The sequence below is a fragment of the Nicotiana tomentosiformis genome, chromosome 6, assembly GCF_000390325.3.
Source record: "Nicotiana tomentosiformis chromosome 6, ASM39032v3, whole genome shotgun sequence".
NCBI lineage: Eukaryota > Viridiplantae > Streptophyta > Magnoliopsida > Solanales > Solanaceae > Nicotiana > Nicotiana tomentosiformis.
In genome coordinates this window covers 112,748,968-112,759,763 of record NC_090817.1, presented here as the reverse complement: position 1 = coordinate 112,759,763, position 10,796 = coordinate 112,748,968, and the positions used below count along the sequence as shown (strand labels likewise).

Genomic DNA, 10,796 nt, shown 5'->3' with positions numbered 1-10,796 from the left:
AGCAGTGACAGCTTGCTCAACCATCGAACGTGGGAGCACTTCATTGCAAACAGTGTCACTTTAAAGCTTTTATGTGATATCACATTTTCGTGTATATTATTTGTATATATATATTTAGTAAAAATTTCGGACGAAGCAGTGTTACCTCAATCAAGATGCATTCATCCCTGGGTTGTTTAGTATATGCGATAAGAATAATAAAGTTTAGGATTAACTTTATTCTATGTTTGATTTAAGATATTAGTTAAATCCGGAATAATTTTATATTAAAACAATAAAAATTATTATCCTAATTAGAAGGTGGGACAACTAATGCCTTTGAAATATCCGTCCATGGAATATCCTAGAATATCTCACCCTTACACGACCCTTCTTTTTATGAACTTAAACAAAAACAATCTTTTCTTACAAAACCTTGACCCACAAATTGAAAACGACGTTGCCAGAAATGGTCACAAATTGAAAACTAGAGGTGGTTTTGAGTTTTGAACTCTCACACGGTCTGCTTCTTGTAGAGGCGGAATTTTTACCGTAGAAAAGCCATTAAGTTTTGGAAGGACCAAACAAAACTAGTACAAAGTGGAGTAGTAATAATGGCAGAATCACTTCAACTCCCCATTATCGACCTTACTTCCCCTGATCGTATTTCCACCGCTCGTGCAATTCGTCAGGTCTCTCTTTTTCCTTATTATCTCAAAACCAATGTAATTGGACTCTTTTACTAAATTTTTGATCTTGAATTATAAGGCCAGGTATTCAATCCATTGTGAATTATTGGTGTAGGCATGTGTAGAAGTTGGTTTCTTTTACCTTATAAACCATGGGGTAGAGGAAAAGCTGTTTAAGAAAGTGCTTGAACACAGCCAAAAGTATTTCTCACTGCCAGTTGAAGAGAAGATGAAACTGGTACGGAGGAACAACAGAGGTTATACTCCCCTTTATGCTGAGAATCTCGATCCCTCTTCTGGTACCCAAGGTAGTTCTTCTTTTTCTTTTTAGTTGTTATTTGCTTCAATCATGCCCTCGGTGTTTGCACAAAACCAAGTTAATTTAGCACTAACATGAGAGCATTAGTCACCGGTTGAGGTAAGAATGCATATTAATTAAGGTGATAAAAATTATCTAAAAGTGGAATATCTATTGATCTGATGTGAACATTTGGTGGAGATGATTTTATGTTTGCATTGACACGGAACATTAGCTGCTGCATAGCAGAAGGCTGAAATTCTGTAAAAGGATTTAATTTTGCTGCTGAAATTACATAAATTTTTATTGATACAACATGATTGAAACAATTTGGTTGAGTTGGTCTCAACCATGTGGCAAATCAGTTGATTTCATTGCGTATAAGCGTGGATTAAGCTACATTGACCCTGTCCGAAAGTCATGTTTACCAAAAGGCTAGCTCTTTGCCTAACAAATGTAGATTTTTCTCTTATGCCACTTTTCTTCAGTAGGCTTTTGTTGGTTACATTTGCGAGTTGATCTGCATTCGGGGATAGTAAGACAGAAGGTAGCTTAAATCTGGAGTTAATTGTTTCATCATTGGAGTGCAGGTGATTCAAAAGAAAGCTTCTACATCGGTCCTCTGGAACACAAGAGGGCTGTTAGTAACTTGAATCAGTGGCCTGCAAAAGGTATTCTCTACTTCTTTCTTATTTGAGCTTACATCATGATCTTGTCCTTAATATACTTAGGCTCTTGGAGTTTGTTCGTCCTTATTGTGTTGAATATGATCGCTGTAACAAGAAGCAAAGATTTCTACCATCAAATGCTCACTTTTCTTTATTCGTGCATCAATTCACGTGTGCTTCGAGACATATTTCATGTTTGAAGGACAGATTTCTCCAGAAAACATGTGTGGTGACTCTTTGATTTTTCTTCCATTTGGAATGTCTAGAAATTCTGCCATGTTGGAGATCAACCATGGAGGATTACTATAAAAGAGTCTTGTGAGTATCACTTTGATATTTTTTAAAAGCAATTTTAGATTTCCTTATTCCCTAAACTTCCTCTTGATATAAACAACTGTAACACCAACCCCTATAAATATTTCATACCACTCACTTCCCTGTGCCTATAATAACTGAAAGTTAAACGTTTAAGTTGCATCTCTGATCATTGGTCTTCATCTTCTTGCTAACAGCTCAGTGTTTTGCAGATGGCTAGGTTACTTGATTTGTGGTTGATTTGACTATCTTGTCTCAGGGATGCTGGGATAAGACTAATTTCACTGATTGCTTTGGCATTGGAATTGGATGAGGACTTTTTTCATAAAGCAGGGGCATGTGACTCACCAAATGCATTCCTTCGTTTCTTACATTATCCAGGTTTAGTTCCATAAACGGCATTTATCTTTTTGAGTTTTTTTTTCTTCCTGTTTTTTAATAGGTGACCAGTACCTGTTTTCTGTCTAAATATTAGTTTTGCCGCCGCACCTCCAGATGATATGAAGTGGGAGTGAAAAGGGGAGACAATTTGATTGATGCTTGTGAATATGCAAAGACAAGTTTTTTCAGGGGGGACTGCAGTTTCTGTGCTATTAGTGTTTTTCTTTGGATTATGCGTATTTGTTTAGCGAAGCATTATGAACTGAAAAAGTGACTACTTATGGAATGGTCCTTTTTACATAGCCAAGGTTTCCATGCTTAATAACTGCACCTGATGCAATACTTGAATTTCCTTTAACTTATAGGGTAACGACGAGCTTGGCAAAATGATTTTAATTATGCAAATTGAACAGTGGGGCTTCCAGTTTGATCATGAGTTCAAATGCTTTATGTAAACTTTCTGTAGGTGAGTTACGATTATCTGAACAAGTGGTGTATGGTGCTTCTGCTCATTCAGACTATGGAATGTTAACTCTTCTAGCTACAGATGGTGTTGGTGGACTTCAGGCACGTCTGATATGAATGTTTTTTCTTTATCTAAATGTTGGTTCTCATGAATGCGTATATTAACTGGTTCTATAGCTAACAGGTTTGCCGGGAGAAATTCAAGCGACCTCAGATATGGGAAGATGTGCATCACCTCAGTGGGTAGGTTCAATGGTCACTCAAATATAGATATTTTTGATTGATTATTCTGGAGTCAGAAACAAGCCTGATCAAGATTGAATTTGAGCCTCTATCCTAGTGAGTGAAAAGTTTCAACGTGAAAATGAAGAACATTGTTCTGTTCATCTATTTTTGCAATATTCCACTGTCTCCCTTTTGTCCATGTGCGCCACTCTAGAAGGCTGTAACCAATGTGAGGTGTCAATCATTCTGATAAATTTGCTAATGCTGGATGACAATCTGCAAAACGCTATTCAGATGTGGAAAGGTTTTCTGTTTTCTTGAATGCTATAATGGGATATTCTCACCACATTTAATGATTTGGGGTTCTATTGCAAATGATCCTTTTAAATCCATTTCAAGCCCATCTCTTAAATTTGTTGAGATAAAGGGACATTCCTATATCTGCATCCTTATGCGCATCCTGAGTGTCATCTACTGCTTCAGAGAGCTCTCCACTACTTAATATGTGACACGTTCTCTTCTATCTTTCTTTTTCTTGTCTTTTTTTCTATGTGCTATCTGCATTCTGTAGTGACGCCATGAATGTTCTCAACCAGTTGAACGATCTCTTTACTGTCATGCTTAATATTCTCTAAAGGCTGCCAAGTTGTCCTAGACCTCTTCCCAGACCCCCATTTCCACCCAAAAAGACCAAGAAAAAAAAAAGGAAGTAGAAGAAGAAAGAGCCCTTCCCCTTCGGCGTAAAAATCTGTTCCTGATCACAATCCTACTGTCTTGAGTCTATCACAACTACAGGTTACAGATTGCTGTTGACTAGTGATCCAAAATGGAAATGAAAATTTAGGATCCTTTGCTAAAGTAGATTTGTTTTAACCTTGGTATAACTGGATGAGTTAGTCTTAGGTTGTTCCCTTGTAGATGAGATACCAGAAGCAGATATGTTCGAGTTAACCAAGTTTTCTTCACTTAAATTGCGAAGGAAGAGGGTCAGGGTAGCAGGCAAAAGCCTCAAAACTTCTCTCATCTTTCTTTGTTAATTTCCAAGATCCCTTCTACAAGGTACTTATCGCGGCATTATTATTCAAAAGTAACTGCTTTATAAAGTCAGAGGTTTATTAGCAGGTGTGTTTTATATGTCTCTCTCTGTGAAGGTCTAAATACCTTCTTGTGTACCTTTTTGGAAAAGTTTTTTAGAACCGCTTCAATAAGGGGCTAATCTATTTACAAGCATTATACCATGAATGTGTCGGCCAGTACTTTCCTATGTCGTCGCCAACATTCCCTTTCTACTCTATTCAATGTTTAATCTTCTCTTTGGCTTGATTATGTAGCATAATACATGGTATCATCACATAACTGCTGAAGTTTCTTTTCAATTGTTGTTCTGCAGGGCTTTCATAGTTAACATTGGAGATATGATGGAGAGATGGACAAACTGCTTATTTCGGTAGGGCAAATCTCTTCTGTTCTCTTTTATATCTAAAGATATCATAATCCTTCCCTAGGGTTTTTACCTATTCTGGGTTGAGAGATGTTATATTTCTTCATGTTGCCTTTTTCTGTGCTGAAAATTCATTTTACTAAACTCAACAGTAACATAAACTATACATTTGTAGGTCCACATTGCATAGAGTTATGCCAACAGGGCAAGAGCGTTTTTCGGTAATCAAGATTTCATCATATGTTGCTCTCCTTTTTCTTGTCAAACTCTTTGTGTTTTACCCCTTATTTCATATCAATGCATGTCTGGGAAATATTGATATAGATGGTTTGCTTAGTTGGATCCTTGTTCTGACATGTTTGGGATCTATCGTCTTTGCAAGTGGAAAAAGGAGGATACAAGTATTACAAGCAGTGGGGTGGGGAGAGAGAAACAATAGCTATATTTCTTTGAACTTTCTATTAAAGGGAAACTTCCAAGAGAGCTGATCTAGTGCAGATGATAGCTATTATATGTTGGAAAATATCTCCACTGCTCGGTGGAATGTTGTATATATTATACAGAGTGTCTATGAAGGAATTCTGCATTAAGTGACACATTCTCGCAATCTTTCTTTTTCATATTCTCACATGAGATACCTAAAAAGTACTTTTTAAGAAGATCCTATAAAGTAAATTGTTTTAGTGAAAAGGATGTCTTTTTGGCTTTTTCTGTTGCAGCTTATGCAATATATCTCATTTCTTGCCATATGCTATCTGATAATGTATGAACAATTGAACGCATTCTAAATATACTCTTGACTCTTCATTCTGCTGGCATTAGAACTATGCAACTTAAGCTAACAAAATACTGGTTGCAACATGTAGATGGCTTTCTTTTTAGAACCAAATCCAGATTGTGTGGTGGAGTGCTTGAAGAGTTGCTGTAGTGATTCATCTCCTCCCAGGTACTTGCGAGTTTTTTGTGCTAGCCCTGAGCCTGAGCCCTGAGCCTGAGCCCTGATGCTGTCATTTTGAAAATATGTTGATGACTTTGGTCAAAGCTTTAATCTGTCTATTTAACATCTCCTGGACTTGCTCTTATTGTTCATGGATGTTGAAGTAGTAAAAAGAAAATTCCATCTTGAAATTCTGCAAACTTAATCAGTTTCTTATATGAACCATAATTTTCTTTGATTGGGGGATCTGTCGGTGTGCCTTTATGCTCTTATCATAAAGTTTTCCCTTCAATAGGTGGCTGCAGGCTTTCTCATATGGTCTGTTCTATACGGTAGGATGATCCCAAAATGCAATGCGATTCTGGTGTTCATTCTATTCCCATATTTGGTATTCTTGATTCTGTCATAATTCCTCTTCCGGGTCTTTCCCAAAAAAAACATTTCCAAAGTTGGTTTTCTGGCTTTCCCTTATGCCTACTTGATGCAAATTGATTATCCCACTCTCCCAGAACAGAAAGGTAATTCTGATGTTTCGTTCTATTCTCATGCTTGGTATTCTTGACTCCCTCATAATTTTGATTCAGTAGTTGACAGAGTTCATGCCTTCAGTGGAGTTTCCATTCCATTAAAGGGTGCAATCAAGGAATGGTCCACAAGATGCTATTCTACCCTCAACTTTTTCGCGAGCCCTCTTCTCTCTCGCCTGCCCCTTACTCCCACTTCTTGAGTATGTGTATGGCAGTCCCCTTCACCCCTTCCTCAATCTCCAGTACTGCCCTTTGCCCCTCCTAAGCTACCCCCTATGTTCCCCTAGGTCAAGACAATAAATTCCCGTCTTTTCCCCCGGCCTTCAACCTTGCCCTCTGCCCTCAGGTTTCGCCAACACCTATTCCCTCCTCACAGCCAGCCATCTCCTATATGGTGTTCCACATTTTACTCACTGACACTGTTATCTTCTCATTGCTAACTCGTTAAATTGGCATACTAAACTTAGATTAAAATATTTTGGCTGCTTTCCGGCATTCATTGCAACGAATACGAGTGTCAGGTGCCATAATGCCATTCCATTTCATTATGCTAGACTTCTTTGTAGTTTAGCATTTGGGACGTCAAATTTACTCAGAGTCTCCCTCCTCAAGACCCCAGAAAGGAAACCCACCCACCCACCCACAAAAAAAAAAAAAAAAAAAAAGAGAATCCAAACTAAGAGGGAGAATGGTGGGGATGTGGACTTTATATTTTGAAAAAGATAAAATAAAGAAAAACTTCTCAGGGCAGAGGGCACAAACTCACAGATGGATTGGGTTATTCTTGTTGGTAAGAAATTGGCCACTTGAATTTTGTGGTAAAGAAACTAATCAGGATAAATAAGACATATGGATGCTTCTGGATGTGACAATTATGATCTCTTATTATGTCTCATATCAGTTCTTCCCTGTTGATCTTTCAACAGATTCTCTCCAATTCGTGCCGGAGACTACTTGGAAGAGCGCTTTAAAGTTACATACGCATCATAGGTGAGTGCTGTCTCATTGTTGCTATAACTTAAATATCTTTCCAGTTACCACACTTTTGATCAGCAGTTGTTCACATGGAAGGCTGATTACAATTTTGAATTGAGTCTCTCGTCTGTTTGAGTTCTCAGTAGAGATGTCTGAAGAGGTCAATGTAGGGAAAATAAATTTAGGTTGTTGTCTCTCTTCTTGTGTATTTTCCTGTGAAATCAGAATGATTGTAATGCCTTTAGTTGTTTTAGTGCAGATTTTGCGCGAGCAGTCGTTGAACTATGTTACAGGGTGAGATTGTTGTTTGCTGATGAAGTTTATGGATGTTGAAGCTCCCTCGAAGTATATACATTGTTTTAGCTCGATCTTGGTGTGATTTTGTATTCAGCAATTTCACAATTTAATATACTGGGGACAGTTTGAGGTGGAGCAAGTTTCTTGATATACGCTTGTGTAAAAGAGCTATTTGGACACTAATATGTGGCCATTTACATTATCACTAGTCTATTTGAAACATATCTATGTTTTCTGCCTGGTATTCCAGATCCACTTTTGTGTAAGCCAGAACAAAAATTGGGGGGGGGGGGGGGGGGGGGTTTCTGTCTTTAATTTGTCTTACCCTTTAAATCACCAAAATAAATTACTCGTATTTATATATGGAGAAATGGCGCCAAATAGCATTGTCTTTTTGTTTTTAATTAATTAACGATCACCATAGACAATTTATTTGGTTTATATTTTTCTTTACCGTATAACTAATACATAAATAAGTTATGCGAGAATCTAGTTATTATTTCATGTATGGTATAATAAGGAATAAGGATATGGGTGTTATAATACATGGAATAGAATTACTAAATGACCTTCATGTAGTAAGCAATATTTTATTTTTTTAAGAATGAATAACTATTTTAAATTATAGATTGTATTAGTTTATACAACAAGTGAATGGTCTAATAATCAATAATCTCTGCAATCATTAATTCCTACATTTTAATTTTTACATTAATAAATTGCATTATAATTCCTATATTATTATCTATCTATATCTAACTTCCAAAACAAACGACTCTCAAGTGTGAAACTAATAATACATGATAAGTTAAGAGTTCTCGTGCCTTTTCCCTTCGGAATCGTTTGGTTTGTAAACAAATTACACCATGATTATAAATTTATAATATAGGAATTATAATATGGGATTTAATAAATGACGGAATTATTTGATGGATATACTTTTATTTGTAGATGTTTGGTTCGCTGGATTAAAAATGTGATATACTAACTATAATGTAAAATATGTGTTTCAAACTTGAACAAACTTTATTCTCAATTACCTTAATGTAACGACCCGATCGGTCGTTTTGAGTATTACACCCTCGTCCCCCATTTACTGCTCAATTTATGCTTTAGATTTGTTATGTGACTTGCCGGGGGCAATTGGTTCGGGTCCGGTAAGGTTTTGGAATGATTTAGAACACTTAGTTCTAAGGTTTAGAACTTAAGTTGAAAAGATTGACCGGATGTTGACTTATGTATAACGACCCCGGAGAATTTTTGCTAAGGAATTTAAGGTTTTGTGGTGCCGAGATAGATCAATTAGTACAAAGGTTATATAAATTTCTCGTGGCGAGCTTGCGAGACGCGGCTCGAACGTTTTAGGTTGAACAATGCGCTGAGGAGTAAAGAAAAATTTTCGGCAGAAAAGGACATTTCTGCGGCCCACTATGCGGTCGCAGAATCACTCTGCAGACCGCATAATGGCCGCAAAGTGAAGCAGATGTGAGGCAAGATTTGAGAAAATCTGTGGTGCATTATGCGACCGCAGGACAGGTATGTGGGCCGCATAATCACCGCAGACCTATCCATGCGACCCTCATTTTGGAGCTTCAATTATGCGGCCAGTTAAGCTCATTTTGGAGCAAAAATCTGACATTTTTAGAGAGAAGGGAGAGTGTTCTAGAGAGAGGAAGAAGCTCAAGTGCGTTGTTCATCAAGATCTTGTTCAAGCTTTGAAATCCAACAAGGAAATATCACAAGATCTTCACCCAAGAGGTAGGTTCTAACCCCTAGTCTTCAATTTTGAGTTTGGGTAAAGATGGGTGATTAAGAGTATGATTCTTGGGTATAAGAGTATTATTTATACGTATCAATAAGGTTTATGAAAATATTGTTGAGTTCAAATGGGTAAAGATTGGGTTGAAAATGGTAGAAATCTTCAAAGACTTTAATTAAAGATTTGAGGGTTGAGTTGATGTCGAAATTTGGTGAAATTTATATGGTTGGACTCGTGGTTGGATGGACGTTTATATTTTATAACTTTTGTCGGGTTCCGAGACGTGGGTCCCACGTACGATTTTTGAGTTAATTTCGAATTTTTATTGGAAAATTAGTATTCCTTATGGAATTAATTACAATAATTGGTATTGACTAAATCGAATTAATTGTGGCTAGATACGAGGCTTTCATAGACCAATTCTCGTGGCAAGGGCATAGCAGAATAAAGAATTTTACGGTTTGATGTAACAGTTCTAAATTTGGTCCTAAGGATATGAAACCCCAGATTATGTGTTATACGATTGGTTTTGAGGTGACACACATGCTAGGTGACGGGCGTGTGAGCGTGCACCGTAGGAATTTTGACTTGGTCAAATTCCATGGAATTGTGTAGTTGAATTATATGTTGGTATCCGTACATTCTCTACGTGTTAGAGAAAATTGAGCTGAGACTCGTGTTAAAAATTATGCTTAGACATATGTTATTATTATTGGTACCCACTGGGGTCATTTTCTGTGGTTGAATTATATGTTCAAATTGTAATTTCACACTCAGTCATATTCATTCATTTCATATCATATCTCAGACTCTTTTGCTATTTATTGATATATCTTATTATCATTTTTGGGCTGATTTTCATGACATCTTGAACCCGAGAGACTGGAGAGGTTGATGACTGAGTGAGGCCGAGGGCCTAATTGTGAGGATATTTTTGGGATCGGGCTGCACGCCGCAACGTGTTTCATTGATTTATGCCATGATTGGCTTGTTATAGCACTTGGGCTGAAGGAGCCCTCCGAAGTCTGTACACACCCCGAGTGAGCGTAGGTACCTACTGAGTGTGAGTGCCGAGTGCGAGTGAGAGTGAGAGTGCCAAGTGATGAGTGACTGTGAGGAATGAGTGACTGTGAGGTTGGAGAGAATGGGAGGACTGAGTGACTGTTACTCTGAGATGATGCATTTGATTTCATTATTTGTTGCATTTCAGCTGTCATATATCACTATTTTTGAAATTTCGGAAAAACATTATTTTCTGTTTCAGTCAAACTTGACATGAAATTTCAGTGAAATCTTAAATGTTGAACTTAGAGAGCATGCCTACCCTTTTATGTTGGAAAGTACTGTATTTGGACTTAGCTGAGAAGCTCGTCACTACTTTCAGTTTCTTATTTGTTATTATTACTTACTGAGTTGGTTGTACGTATACTACACCATGCACTTCGTGTGCAGATCCAGGTGCTCCCGGACATAGTGGTGTTGATTATTTCACACAACTGATTTTCCGGAGATTCAGAGGTAGCTGTCGTATTTCGCAGACCTTGTCTCTCCTTCCCTATCTCCTTGTTTACTGTATTTGGTCTTAGACTATTATAGACTGTGTTTTTCAGACTAATGTATAGATGCTCATGTACTCAGTGACACCCGGTTTTGAGAGTGTTTGTATCGGAATTTGCTATATTTTTTTGGTATTGTATTAAACATTATGTTTTCAAACTAAATGAAAATCGTGGGTTATTGATGTTGTCGGCTTGCCTACTATCGAGATAGGCACCATCACGACGGGTGAGATTTTGGGTCGTGACACTTAATTATCTTAGCAAACTTTGAGAGAAGAGTT

General features: G+C 37.3%; 1 protein-coding gene across 3 annotated transcripts; it reads left to right on the top strand.

Annotated features, from left to right (window-relative positions):
* The first annotated feature begins 441 nt into the window (after positions 1-441).
* On the top strand, positions 442-7,441 carry LOC104108562 (2-oxoglutarate-Fe(II) type oxidoreductase hxnY). 3 transcript variants are annotated; one of them, XM_009617627.4, is made up of 12 exons: positions 442-671; positions 784-976; positions 1,557-1,637; positions 1,901-1,952; positions 2,209-2,330; positions 2,797-2,897; positions 2,980-3,038; positions 4,411-4,467; positions 4,637-4,682; positions 5,328-5,407; positions 6,852-6,915; positions 7,160-7,441. In XM_009617627.4, the coding sequence occupies exons 1-11, from the start codon at positions 594-596 to the stop codon at positions 6,913-6,915; spliced, it is 933 nt and encodes a 310-aa protein (XP_009615922.1). In that variant the 5' UTR covers positions 442-593; the 3' UTR covers positions 7,160-7,441. The 3 variants fall into 3 exon arrangements, 2 of the variants coding, with proteins under 2 accessions (XP_009615922.1, XP_009615923.1); XM_009617628.4 differs by having other exon boundaries at positions 448-671; positions 7,155-7,441; XR_001971703.3 differs by lacking the exon at positions 4,637-4,682 and having other exon boundaries at positions 448-671.
* The last annotated feature ends 3,355 nt before the right edge of the window (positions 7,442-10,796 follow it).

Excerpts from the sequence above, each read along its gene's own strand:
- LOC104108562 (XM_009617627.4), top strand. The coding sequence starts at position 594 with ATGGCAGAATCACTTCAACTCCCCATTATCGACCTTACTTCCCCTGAT. Across the intron at positions 4,468-4,636 it reads TGGACAAACTGCTTATTTCG|GTCCACATTGCATAGAGTTA; the intron begins GTAGGGCAAATC and ends ATACATTTGTAG. Across the intron at positions 4,683-5,327 it reads CAGGGCAAGAGCGTTTTTCG|ATGGCTTTCTTTTTAGAACC; the intron begins GTAATCAAGATT and ends TGCAACATGTAG.